The sequence below is a fragment of the Neophocaena asiaeorientalis genome, unplaced genomic scaffold (assembly GCF_003031525.2).
Source record: "Neophocaena asiaeorientalis asiaeorientalis breed wild unplaced genomic scaffold, Neophocaena_asiaeorientalis_V1.1 scaffold629, whole genome shotgun sequence".
NCBI lineage: Eukaryota > Metazoa > Chordata > Mammalia > Artiodactyla > Phocoenidae > Neophocaena > Neophocaena asiaeorientalis.
In genome coordinates this window covers 1194159-1208266 of record NW_020175468.1, presented here as the reverse complement: position 1 = coordinate 1208266, position 14108 = coordinate 1194159, and the positions used below count along the sequence as shown (strand labels likewise).

The window sequence follows — 14108 nt, the reverse complement described above, 5'->3', positions numbered from 1 at the left end:
CGCGCCGCCTCCAGCAGCTTGAGCAGGTCGCGCGCGTGGCCGCGGAAGGCCTCGGGCGCGTACACGCACTCCTCCGAGAAGTAGTCCAGGCGGCGGAAGTGCGCGTACAGCACCACCTCCTTCTGCGAGGCCAGCTGCAGCGGGCGGCAGCGCGGCAGGGCGCCCCCCTCGCCCGGAGAGCCCAGGCCCCCGCCGCGCGCCAGCCGGCCCGCGTCGCCCCGCAGGAAGTTCATGAGCACCGTCTCCGCCATGTCGTCGGCGTTGTGTCCTGGGGGAGAGACGCGAGCCGGTGAGGAGGGGGCGCTGGGGCCGGCGGGGCGGCGGGAGGAGACCCCGCGGTACCGTGGGGCGGTCAGCGGGAGGCTGCGGGTGGACCCCGTGAGAAAGGAGAGGGGAACACACCAGGCTCCCGTGGAGCAACTTGGGATGCCCTCATTTGCCCCCCTCTTATTGCAAACCAGGCTCTGTGCTCGGTGCCCTTTCAGGTGGTAACACTGCTTTAGGCTACAGATATAATTTCAGTCTAGTGAAGTGTACTTCAGACCGCACAGACATCAAAATGGCATTTGATGGAGATGCTCAAGTGGGCTGTTGACACAAGTGCCTCTGGGAATGCAGATTATGGTATTTAGAAGGACCAGGGAGAAAGTAAATGCATAGTTACACAACAGTCACCATAAATTTGAAGCTCAATCTCTACTTAATCTGCAACTTGTCATCTTATACTTGAGTCTATAGTAAAACACTGGTCTTAGGGCTTCTCAAGTCGGCCATACTTTGCCTCCTCAGGGCCTTTGCATAAGCTGTTTCCTCTGCTCAGAACCTCTCCCAACCCCGTTTTGTCCTTCACCTAGTTACCCACTCGGCTTCAGGTCTCCGCTCACTCAGGAAACACTTCCTTAATCCCCACGTTTCTCCCTTCACTAGGTCCTCCTGTGTCACTTTCCTTAGTGGCACAGGAAATAATTATAATCAGGTTATAATTACATATGTGAGAAACGGACAGGAGCAGAGACTGTCTTGTGCATCATGATAACGGCAGACATTTATATGTTTACTGTTTCTCAGTGTCTTGTCTAAGTGCTTCATACGTAATTCCCATAATTCATCTAATTCCCAGTAACTCTAGGACCTAGATAGTATTAATATCCCCATTATATAAAAGAGGGAACCAAGGTTAGGTAGTTTGTTCTAGGCTATATAGCTTGCATCTGGCACACAATAAATGGTCAACAATTATTTGTTTGGTACAAATAATTGGTATTTGGTAATTACCAATTCTACGGCCACCACGGCGCCGGGCGGCAGCAGGCGGCCCGCGACCACCGTGTGCAGCACCTCGGCCTCGAAGGCGGCGCAGAAGCAGTTGGTGCACAGCGCCTGGCCCGAGCGCGGACGGCGGAGGGCGGCTCGCGCCTTGTGGCAGGAGGCGCACTGCGGGGCGGGCATCGCGGGGTCCTGGCGAGACGGGAGGGTCGGCTTCTCCTGGATGGGTGGAGAGGGGAGGCGGGTTACACGTGGATTCCGGATTGCAGGAGTCTGCCTACAGAGGCTGCTTGCGTAGTGTCTCTGCCAGGAATAATGCAGGCCGAGTAGACCTTTTCCAGAGTAAGGGAGGGTTATACGTATACAGTTGACCCTTGAACAACACGGGGGCCAGGGACGCAGCCAAAACTCGCATAACTTTACAGTCGGCCTTCCTGTTTCTGCATCCGCGGATTCAACCAAACCGCGGATGGTGTAGTACTGTATGTATTTATTGGGAAAAAAAAAAAAATCAGAGTATTAGGGGACCAGCGCTGTTCAAACTCATGTTGTTCAAGGGTCAACTGTATTCTAGTTTAAGGAAGCTAGTGCCTCCAGGAAGGCTTCTTGGATTACACCCATTACACACCAAGAAGAGAAGGAGCTGGTTGGGAGAGGTGGAGGGGAGAGGGAGAGACAGGCAAGTTACACCCAGAATTAGGTCGGATTCTGTTTGGAGGGATGGAGGTGCCTATTAAGGGCCAGTTTCACAGTCTCCAGGGAGGCCAGCCCTTTTACAACCCTGGTCAGAAGGACAGGGTGGTTATCACTGACCTGGACTTCCAGGGCTGTTCAGAGAGCTTGGGAGGGGTCAGTGATCTAAAAACAGAGGGAGTCCAGGGAACTGCAGCTCTGTTAGGGGAAGGGGGATGGACAGAAAAGACCAACTGGATTTCGCTTTGGTGGGGGTGGGATACTGTCTCTAGGCATTGGTCCCGATTGTATCCTCTGAAAGGCAGGGCAGTCATCTCCTCCAGGGAGACACAGAGGCAGCATGGGCCGTACCTCCAAGGAGATCAACTGTGGCTTCTTCTGTTTTGGGGGCGGGGGGAGGGCGGGGTGTGGGCCTCCAGGATTGCTGTGGTCTCAGAATCTCCCGAAAGCTTCTGTGGCCTTACCAAGACTTGGATCAGCCCAGTTTTAACTCATTTCTGTGCCCCCCCACCTCATCTGTCCCCACCCAGCCAAAAATTCCAACCCTCTCTCCTTGGACCCACCTGCTTGGGGAACCCATGAAAACCCACCAGACTGAGTCCCTCCTCCCCAAGCCACCATCATCTCCAGGCTGAACTAGTGCAGTAGCCCCTGAGCAGGTCACCCTGTTTCCAGGATTTACCACAATGTGTGGAATCATTTTATGTGACTTGTATGTTTACTGCCTGTAACACCAATTAAGGACCAGTGCAACCCAGACGTCTGACAGGCATCTCAAAACCTAGACTCCTGATTCCCCTTCCCAAACCTGCTTCTCTTGCGGTAAAGGGCAGCTCCATCCCTCCAGCTACTCAGGGCAGGAGCCCTGTGGTCCAGGACCCACGACTGCTCTTTCTTCTCACTCTCCCTGTGGGTGACTTCCAACTGCAATGTCAAGTCCCAGCCTTTCCTCCAAATGCGCCACTGAAGATGTACCTCAGATGTACCTGGGGCATCCTCCTCAGACCTCAAACCCCATATGCCCAACCAGAATGGAGCAAATCCTGTTTGTAGCTTCAAAACAGAAGCCCAGCACTCCTTAGCATCTCCACAACCGCGACCCTAGTCTGAGCTGAGCCATGTCTCTCTTACTGCAGGAGGCTCCTCCTTGGTCTCCCTGCCCCACCCTCCCCTCCTCTACACACACAATTCTCCACAAAACAGCCAGTGGGATCCTGCCCAGTATCTCCTCTACATTCTCCCATGCATCTCATCTCACTTCCGTAAAAGCTTATGTCTCATGAGGCTCCCTTTTTCTCTGACCCCCCATTCCACTCTCCTTCAGCCACTCTGGCCTCTACTCTCCAACACCCCCGGAAACACCTACCCAGGAAAGTGTTAGCACTGCTCTTCCCTCTGCCCAGAGTACTCTTCCTTGTCACTGGGCCCAGCAAGCAGCCCTCAGGACCCATTGGCCATGACCATTCGCCACATCCGTCACAGCTGAGCAACGCCCTCTTGAAATCTTCCCCCCCCACACACACCCTATCCCACCCCCGGCTTTGACTTGATTCTCCCTCGCTCTCCTGGTCTGCTTCCTGCTCAGCCTCCAGTCTCGTTTGGAGAGTCCTCTATGGTTCTCAGGTCCTTCCCAGCTCATTTTCCTTGTGAGTGACTCTGAATAATGACGTCCATCGGGCTGGTCCTCCAGATGCCCCACTGAGGATCCCCGTTGGTCCTCTGGGATCCTAGGCGCCCAAACTGACCAGCAACCCTGCTCCCCACAGGGAGAAACCTGTGCTTGCCCAGCTGTTCCCTGTCTCCTGAGAGGACTGCCACTTCCAGCTCCTCCCCAGGACAAGACATAAAGTCACCCTGGACTCATCTCTCTTCTCCCCCTAAATCTATGGTCACTCGGTCCTAGGGGTCTAACTCCTGAGTGAAGAAGACCCTGGCAGGCGATGAGTCTGTGCAGATTGTCAGAGGCTCATAAGTCATGATACAGTTTTAATCTTATTCAGAGAGAAATGGGAGCCATGGGAGGGTTTTGCACGAAGAAGGGATACGATCTGACTTGGGTTTTAAAAGTTTCCCTTTGGCTGCTGTGTGGGGAACAGGCCGTGGCAGGCAGGATCAGAGGCAGCGAGGCCAGGGAAGAGGCTATGGCAATAGTCAGTGAGATGATGGTGGCCTGGACTGGGGTGCTGGCAGTGGAGATGACAAAAGGTAGGATTTTGTATCTATTTTGAAGGTAGGGTCCACGGGACTTGCACAGGACTTGGATTGGGGTGGAGGATGTGGTCATGAGGAAAGAGAAAAGAAGGATGACTTGGAGGTTTGGGCCTGAGCACCTGGGAGGATGATGGGACCATTTAGTCAGAGGGGACGCTGACCAGAATTCCATTTGGACATGTCAGATTTGAAGTGTCTCTTATGCATCTCCCCCTCGAAGACGTTATAGACCCCAGGCTGGGTCAGGTGCCTCCTCTGGGCTCGCAGAGCCCCATGTATGACCCCACCCCAACCGGATCATGATGGTATCCGTGGTGACAGACCTGTCTCCCCCGTTGTACTGTGAGCTCACTAACGGCAGGGACAGGGTCTGCTTCGGCCACCACTGACTTCTGCCTCGCACGGGATTTGGCACAGGGTCGGTGCTCAGGAAAGATCTGTAGGCTGAGGGAATAATAAATGCGCCCGGAAGACAAGACCCAGACCCCCAGGGATGCCTCCGAATCGCAGCCTTGTCGGAAGCACGGAGAGTGTGTAACATCATTCTATCAAAACAGAGGTTCCAGGACAGAGTAGGGACCTCCGGGACGTACCCAGTTGGAAGCGGGGGCAGGGAAATGGTCGAATTCCAACCTGGGAGAGGGGAGGGGCGAGCAAGAGACAGGCCGGACCGCAGTGCCCAAAGTGGGGATCCCGGTCAGAAGGCCTCTGCGATACAAGCGTTGGGAAATCAAAGGCGAGTGGCTTCACCCCCAGAGAGACCCTCAACCCTCACACGGCACCGCAACAAAGAGCGGGCGCTCACGAGCCGACCAGCTGGTGAGGAAATACCTGAGTAGAACGCGGTGCTGTATGGTCCAAACTGCCGAACACGCGGAACTCCGGCGCGGAAGTGGCTCCAGAGACTACGACTACCACAAGGCCTTGGGGGGCTGTCTTGCCTACGACTCCCAGAACCCCATGCAACAGCTCCACCCGAAGCACCTGTGGTTACTGGGCTCTCGGCCTTCAACTCCCAGCAGTCCCTGCGGCCCCTTGTTTCGCTCTGCCTACCACACCCAAAATGCACTGCCTTGTTTCCGTCTGCGCCTGCGCACGGGCAAGGGACGCGGGGCGTGTACTGTTTGCTGTGGTAGTAATCTGTTACCATGCAGGACGCTTAAAAGGCGAAATGGCTGTATTCGGATGATCTGCTTTAGTGGGATTATTATAGACTTTTAGAGGGATTATAGAGCATATTATTTTTACCCTTTGAGGTGGGGTTGCGGGTGGGAATTGAAGGTGGGAGTGCGGGGTTTGGTCGTGGGTGTAAAAGGAGACAGCGCATGCGCAGCGCAGAGAGCCTGAAGGTGGGGGTTCAGAATGGATCTAGGCATTGCCTGCAGGGGCGGTAATGGTGCGTGTGGACGCGTAGGGTGGGGAGAGGGAGCAGTGTGTGTGTAAGCTGCGGTCTCTACGCGTGCATCAGCCCTAGAGCCTCCGACTTATGAGACTGAGGGTTCCAAAGACCCAGATCCCTGAAACTCACTAGTCCCTAGGACCCGTGTCATAGAGACTCGGAGTTCCAGTGACCCAGAGACCCAGACCCCTGAGACTTCAAGCAGCCGAGAGAACCAGTACTCCAGAGACAACTCTCCCCAACCAAAGCCCAGAGACCTGGAGAGTTCACCCCCCAGGCCCTCGAAACTGAAATCTGAGGGCCAAAGAAGACCAAAGATTCAGATCTCTTAGACGCAGAAGACCAGAGATCTTGGGCCTCAGAAACTGAGACCCAGGGCCCCCAAACCAGATCCCCCCAAAAACTGGTGCTCAAAGGTTCTCACGATGAAGGGACTAGAGCCTCAGGGATCCCAAGACAGAGGTGCACAGCCCCAGGGTGTGCGGGTCTGTGGTGAGTGATGTCACGAGTGACTTGACAGGCACTGTGGAGACCATGTTTTCCTCATGACAGGGGAGCCATGATGCCTTAGTGTAAGATGAGATGGCCTCCATGAAGTCACCGTCAAGGGTCATCATGGGCCAGTTCTTGTCATCACTGGCTCGTTGGTTCATCTGTTGAATGGTCATTTCCTGAGGTCTCCTTGTGCCAGGCTGGTCCTGTGCTAGGTTCTGGTGACACAAGCGAAGTCACAGTCCTCTGAGCCCTCTGCCTGGTGGGGGTGAGAGAGACCCCCACCAGGCAGACTATTATGTATTATGTAGTTAATACAGGTGACAAAACTTGACGTGGGTGTTAGGAACTCTGGAAGCTGAGCCTCAATCACTGCTAGCCAGGGCATCAGGGGAAAAAATTCAAGCAGAGATTATTAGACAGTGTGCTTAGCACTTTACCTGCACTGTCTCAGTTTGTTCATCTGTAGAATGGGGATGATCATAGCAATACCTGCTTTAAAGGGCTTATGTGAAGTCAAATTGAATTAACAACACCTACAAAGAGTGGTTTATGCTCTAGAAAGTTTATTCCAGTTGCCAAATTTGAAAGAACTGGTAAAATGAATCTCCAGAGGTGGTGAATTTAAAGCATTTTGGGGCACTTTCCTTGGAGGTCCAGAGGCTAAGACTCTGCGCTTCCACTGCAGGAGGCACAGGTTCTATCCCTAGTCGGGGAACTGAGATCCCACATACTGCGCGGCACAGCCAAAAAAAGAAAAGAAAAGAAAAGCACTTTCACTCAAGATAAAGTGGAAGCAAAATAAATGCCCAACCTCATTTGAAAGTTTTATTAAATATAGCACATTCCCTCTTTTTTAAAAAAAAACAGGGGACTTCCTTGGTGGTGCGGTGGTTAAGACTTTGCGCTCCCAATGCAGGGGGCTGGGGTTTGATCCCTGGTCAGGAAACTAGATCCCACGTGCGTGCCTCAAATAAGAGTTCGCATGCCACAACTAAGGAGCCTGCCTGCCACATCTAAGACCTGGTGCAACTAACTAACTAACTAACTAAATATATTTAGTTAATAAACTAAATAAAATAAACTAACTAAATATATTTTTTTTAAAGTGAGAATTGAATTTAGAAGACTGGGTAATTGCCCAGAAAAATAAAATAGAACAACATAAAATCATACTTCCAATAGGACGTATAATAGAGAAAACAAATGCCCAGAAAAAAAAAAAGAAGGAAGTCTACCAAGGTGGTAATCAAATGTCGTTGGCTCTGGGAAGCTGGACCTGGTGTTGATGATGTTATAGACCATACCGTGACACCATTTAACCTCATGTGTGGGATGGTGCTTTGCATAGAGTAGGTAGGTGTTCAATCAACATTCAAGAATGAGGGAAAGTCAGCTGGTCCCTCCAAAACCTAGATCTAAACATTCTATTTAATAAGTACAAATCATACCTAGTAAGGTCTTATGAGAAAACATATTTTAACATTTTTCCTGAAATATAATAGTTAATGAGGATTATGAATACTTCTCACTATTATTATAATTACTTGCTGAAACTGACGGTCCTTCCCCGATGAGTTCCTATCAGTTCATTTCTCAATCTCTCTACATAAGGTCCAATACTCTCCTGTAATCCTTCTCTCTCTGGTCCCCATTAGTGTCCTCAACCTTAGGCCCCATGGTCTTTCCTGTAGACTCACTGTCCTTTATTCCTTTAAGCAATTAGGACAGGCAGACATGCAGAAGCATCCCTGAGGATGAACTAGGAAGCAGAGAGAAAAATAAGAGAACCCCAGCCCACTGATAAGAGGGTCTTCTTGTCCCCCAATCCTTTTCTGTTAAGAAGACCTTATCTTTTCACCACTCCAGGTTATATGTCTTCCTTCCTGGCCTGAGTCTTGGATCCCATGCTTGAGGGATCAGACCCCTCCTGGAGCTGGACGATTTTTGAGCTCAGGATCTGGCTCTATTTCAGCACCACGGGCAGCGCCACCCTGTTGCTTGGAGCTCACCAGCCTGACACGCCACAGGTTATCTTCACTGAAGGCTTCAAGTTACCATTTAAAAGTCATCCTTTAAATACAGTATATGGGGGAATTCCCTGGCGGTCCAGTCGTTAGGACTCGGTGCTTTCACTGCCATGGCCCGTGTTCCATCCCTGGTCGTGGAACTAAGATCCCGCAAGCCGTGCATTGCAGCAAATAAATAAATACGTACGTACCTACATACGTACTTACATACAGTACGTGAGAAAATTGGTGGTGAGTAAGCCTCCAACTTCCCTTTTCCCCTATTAGCTATAATTCGTGTGGGCTGCTAGTTTGGTTATGTATGCTAGTTCGGTTTGCACAGCAAACCACCCTAAAACTCAATGGCCCCAACAATCATTTAGTGCTATCTCATGGTGCTATGAATTGGCCAGAGACCAGGTGGGCAGTTTCATTTCTAGTTTTGCCTTGAGCTCTTTCAGGCAGTCGTGTTGAAGCGGTTGCTGGGGCTGAGGATGAAGGTCTAACCCCTCAGGGTTTCTCTGTGTAGCATCTCTTTCCATCAGAGTCCCCTTACATAGATACCCAGGGATCCATGAGGCAGGAGCAGAAGCTGCCAGGCCTTCTTAATATCTGAATCATACAAATCTCAGGACGTCTTGTCCTCCACATTTTATTGGGAAAAGCAGTCACAGGCTCAATCCAGATTCGAGAGGAAGACATAATAAATTCCATTATGTAATAAAAGGATAACCATGTTTGCATAAGGCAGGGGTAGGATTGTTTGGAGTGGTCTTTGGAGACTAGTACCTACAGCTACTCATCTGTCTGTCAGCTGCACCCTCTCTCTGTTGGGGGCATTACCCCTTCCTGTCAGGGGTGTTCAGAAAATGAAATGAGACCATATCTGTAAAAGGGTAGCACAAAACTTTCACCTTCCCTGAGCTTGGACCGGTGTCGACAGCCTATGTTGTTGAATGTCCATAGGACATTCCTGAGGGTTGCCAGAAGGTCAAGGAGGAGAAACAGAGGTCTTCCTTTCCCCTGAGCGCTTCCTCGCAGGCAGACCTGGACCCTTTCCAGCACATCTGACACATTGACCTTCCTGAATACAGACCTAGGGTCCCTGTTCTTTGTGATCGGCTCCCCCTCCTCTGCCCCAGGATCCCTGGGAGCAAGTCTTGGGCAGAGGCCCGACCCCCTGCTGGGGCAGAGGTGGGGGTGGTCACGAACAGAGCACAGAACTTGGTTGCTGGTGAAGGATTCCCAGCACAGTGGGAGAGTAAGTGGGATTGAGAACATAGTACCTGAGAGTCCAGGACCATCTGCAGAATTCACATACCCTGTGAGTGCCTGAAAGTCCCTACTCTGTCTACCTGGCCTATTCCTCTCTGAGAACTCACCTTCTAGTCCAGAAGAACAAGAGCCCCACCCATCACCTGCCTTTGTTTCTCCCATCACAGGCATTTTCCCTATGGCACTGAAATTGTCAAGTAACCTGTCCCCCCAATCAGATGCTGCTTTCCTCAAGAGCAAGAGCTGAATCTTTACTAGAAACCTAAAGGCACAGTGTGGGTGGTTGACGAGTGACTGAAATTTCTTCCCTCGCCTCATTGTAAGAGTAGACAATTCTTCCTTCTCATATTAACATACACTTCTTATCACCCAGCCAATGAACCCTGGGCAACGATTGATGAAGTGTGTCCCTGTGCAGTCAATGGTGCATGAGACAGGGGTCCTGTGTGATTTGGACAATTCACTTGCCCACTCTGAACCTCAGTGTCTTCTTCTGCGAATTGAATAACTGGGGCTAAAAGTCCTCCTAGCTCTGATGTCCTGTGGTCATAAGTTCCTCTTTCGCACAGTTACATTCTCTGTGGCTTCCCTGTGTCTCTCCTCCAATTATTCTGCTTTTCTTTGCAAATTGAGGACCATGGGAAATAGTTTGGGCATAGCCCCGCCCCTCTGAGCACAGAGATGCTGTAATTACCCCTGCTAGGAGAGAGTGAGTTGGCCAGGACGGGGGTGGGGGGGGAGCGGCAGGAGGGGGATGGGGCTGCAGGATGAGATACCAGCTGAAAATGCCGGAGTTGGTGATGGCGTGCCCTGCATGCTTAGACCCCGCACCTTCCCTTCTCAATTATCCCAGCACCGACGCTACCCCGTGTTATGGGTAATGGTTCCAGGAAGGGGATGATATAGGACGGGCAGATTCATGAAGCTGAATGGAAGAAAACAGATGGCAGTTCTCTCTCTTTATACCAAGTCTTAAGAAAAACAAGTGCAAAGCCATAGTACTAAAGGCAGCATGTTCGGATGTTAAAACTACAGAGAAAAGCAAGGAACCAAATAGCATTAAAGTGAGGCTAGGGGCTTATTGAAGGAGTGGGGTGTGGGAATGGGGAAGAGAAACAAGAGAGAGATCCTGGGGGGCTGGCAGTGTTCTATTCCTTGGAGGGTGTTCGTTTTGTGTTGAATCAGTAAATTGTCTTCTATCTTTCCCCAATAATATTTCCAAAAAACCCAGCATGGCTCTGAGGAGTCACCACTTGCCATGCCTTCCAACCACTTCCTCCCAGCCCCCAGCCACACAGTTAAAAATAATCTTCTGTCAGTTCAGTGCATGTCTCTTCTCTCACGAAATTCTCACCATCCCCGAGGGTGGGCGACTGCCGGGCTGGTGTTCCTCGCTCCAGGTCTCCTGCACACCTGTACTTCTGGGGGCAGAACCTGCGCGGGCAAAGCCCCAGAGGCTGACAGACCCCCACCACGCTCTGGAGTAACAAAGAGAAGTGTGGCCATGAGAGACACCAGCAGTGAAGAAATAATCCTGGCGCCTGGACAGCCACAACACATGGGCTAGTTTCCATTCCTTTCGAAATCCGTACAGAGAACCATGCTCTGTTTCCCAGGCATCCTGAAAGCCCACCTTCCCTCCAAGTCTTCCATGTGTGTTAATACACAGAATCCTCGACTCCACTGCCCGAGATTCCCCTCTACTCAGTCCTCCTGACACTCAACTTCCAACCCTGTGGGGACAGCGACACCCTACACCCCTGTGCATCCCCCATCACAGCTCCAGGTGCCAGGACATCTATTGTCTCCCCACTGGACGGTGACTCAAGGGACAGCGTCTAGGCCTGGTGTGTGACGTCATGAGCAGAGAGGGGATGCCCATCACATGGACACTGGGAGAGGTCCCCTCCACCTCCCGTGTCCCTACGTCCCACCCTGGCTGGACCGACCTCCACAAACTACACCCTGCGACTCAAGGGGTCTGGCCAGAAGGGACCAACTTTCACTTTGCAGAAGATGACCCCTGAGGGGAAGGGCATTGACAGGGAGGCAGGAAATGGAGCTCAGGCCCAGCATGGGGTGTGGATTTGGGCAAGTCTCTCACCTTCCCTGGTCCAGTGTTCCCAGGAGTGGACGTGGGGTGGTGCGTGGTTGATCTCTAAGGGCTCTCCTGGTGCCAACAGTCTCTGGCTGTGAAGTTCCTCCTCTGAGGAGGCTCAATGTTCTGACCTCACCCACATCTTCCTGCTGGGGCTCCTCTAAGTCTTGCAACGTTTAGTTCCTGAAAGACGAACGCTGAGAAACAGACTTTCCCTGGGGGACCCTGGCACTGTCAACCCCAGACGTGCTTCTGCTGCTGCTGGTGGCCCTGTTCTGGTAGACGGAGGGGGCCGAGGGCCAGAGGGAGTCCGGGAAGGATTACATGTTGCAAGTGCAGGGGCTGGTGACGGTGCAGGAGGGCCTGTGTGTCCATGTGCCCTGCTCCTTCTACCATCCCAGGAGATGCTAGACTGACTCTACCCCAGTTCATGGCTACTGGTTCCAAGATACAGACTGGGAGGCTCCAGTGGCCACAAACAATCCAAATCATAAACTACAGGAGGAAAGTCAGAGCTGAATCCTCCTTCTTGGGGACCCCCAGACCAACTTCTCCCTGGACATCAGAGATGACAGGAGGAGGGACAATGGAAGATACTTTTTTTAGGTTCGAGAGAGGAAGAATGAAATGGAATTACATGTCTAACCTGGTCTCCTTGTATGTGATGGGTAATGAATAGGATCCAGGAGCGGTCACAGGGGAAGGCCTTAGAGGTCCCTGGGTAGGGCTGGGATGAGACACTCCTCCTGAGATGGGGGTCGGGGTAAAGCAGGTGGGGGCTCAGAGGGAGTAGCTGGACCCAAGCCTGAGGCTTCTCTCAGGGCCGCACCTCTAACCATATTCTCTTTTTTTTCTTTTCTTTTCTTTTTTTTTTTGCGGTACGCGGGCCTCTCACCGTTGTGGCCTCTCCCGCTGCGGAGCACAGGCTCCGGACACGCAGGCTCAGCGGCCATGGCTCACGGGCCCAGCCGCTCCGCGGCACGTGGGATGCTCCCGGACCGGGGCACGAACCCGTGTCCCCTGCATCGGCAGGCGGACTCTCAACCACTGCGCCACCAGGGAAGCCCCTGCTGTGCTTCTCTTGACTCGTCGTGGCGACTTATATTTTCTATTTAATGTCGCTCTAAGAAAAATTAAACTTTAAACTATTAGCGTCAGTTTACCATTCGTCTTTCTATTGTGCAATGCCAGTTTTGAATACAAGGACATTTAACCCATCTATGGAATCCCGGAGTTTGCGCGATTCCTAATTCGTCAGTGGTACAGGTGTATGTATTCTGTTCTTAACAGAATAGTGGAAACACCGCACTGCAGTAATTCAAATTTGTGTGTGTGTGGCAAAGGGTACCTAGCATAAAATGGACTCTTTTAACCATTTTTAAGTAGTATACAAGTGCCGTGGCTTTGAGTGCATTCACATTGTCGTGCAACCGTCACCACCATCACTCTCCAGACCTTTTTCATCTTCTGAAACTGGAAATCTGCACTCATTATACAATAAGGTTTTGTGTTAGTCTTCTCAGCCTGCCGTAACATAGTACCACGGACCGGGTGGTTTAAAAAACAGACCTTTATTTCCTCACGGTTCTGGAGGCTAGAGGTCCAAGATCAAGGTGTCTGCAGGGTTGGTGCCTTCTGAGGCACCGTCTCTCCTTGACTTGTGTATGGCGGTCTTCTTGTTGTCTTCATAGGGTCTTGCCTCTTGGTGTGTCAGTGCCCTAATCTCCTCTTCTTGTATGGGCACCAGGCAGATTGGACTAGGACCCACCCTAATGACCTCATTTTTCTTTAGTTATGTCTCTAAAGGTCCTGACTGGGGGGATAGGACTTCAACATACGAATTAAGTTGGGGGGAAACAGTAGGTTCATAACATTCCCTGTTACCTCAGTGTTTTCATTTCGCTTCCTGATACAGGCACATTCTGCCCACGTGCTCTGCCCTCAGATTCCTGATGAGTAAGGAAGGATGAGAAGGAGAAAGAACTCTGGGGCCCTATCCTTCCATTTCCTCCTAGGGCATCATTTTCAGTATAAGCTGTTGGCTAATGCAGGGAACTAATGTGATAAGAAAGGATGTAATCGAATTCTTCAGTCTTTTGTGTTTCTTAGAATGTCATTGCCTTCTTTCTGCGTTCAAAGCAAGTTCTGATTTGGATGAAAAGCATAGCCTTTCTGGGGGGCACTATCACCACCGCCACCCCCCACTTTCTCAGTCTTAGAACACGCTTACCTTTTTTTTTTCTTCTACATTAGTTATGTTTTTAACATCTTTATTGGAGTATAATTGCTTTACAATGGTGTGTTAGTTTCTGCTTTATAACAAAGTGAATCAGTTATACATATACATATGTTCCCATATCTCTTCCCTCTTGCATCTCCCTCCCTCCCCCCCTCCCTATCCCACCCCTCTAGGTGGTCACAAAGCACCGAGCTGATCTCCCTGTGCTATGCGGCTGCTTCCCACTAGCTATCTACCTTACCTTTGGTAGTGTATATATGTCCATGCCACCAGAGGGCTTCACAGGCGAATTCTATCAAACATTTAGAGAAGAGCTAACACCTATCCTGCTGGAACACACTTACCTTGATTCACGTTGAGTTTCACCAAACTCCCACACGTTGTGATGCTATCAGAATTCTGCCCCTGGGTCATCTTGATTGTTAC

At 51.2% G+C, this 14108-nt stretch overlaps 1 protein-coding gene and 1 pseudogene across 1 annotated transcript in view; one reads left to right on the top strand and one right to left on the bottom strand.

The window, feature by feature from the left end:
* CTU1 (cytosolic thiouridylase subunit 1) overlaps window positions 1-5112 on the bottom strand; it is a 7093-nt gene extending 1981 nt beyond the window's left edge. The window contains exons 1-4 of the mRNA XM_024768217.1: window positions 5002-5112; window positions 1276-1485; window positions 777-850; window positions 6-504 (exon numbers count right to left, since the gene is read on the bottom strand). Of these exons, the coding sequence (XP_024623985.1) occupies window positions 6-504; window positions 777-850; window positions 1276-1449 (747 nt within the window). The 5' untranslated portion in view covers window positions 1450-1485; window positions 5002-5112. The remainder of the gene's footprint in view (window positions 1-5; window positions 505-776; window positions 851-1275; window positions 1486-5001) is intronic.
* A 4987-nt stretch (window positions 5113-10099) lies between these two features.
* On the top strand, window positions 10100-12122 carry LOC112415298 (sialic acid-binding Ig-like lectin 8; annotated as a pseudogene).
* The last annotated feature ends 1986 nt before the right edge of the window (window positions 12123-14108 follow it).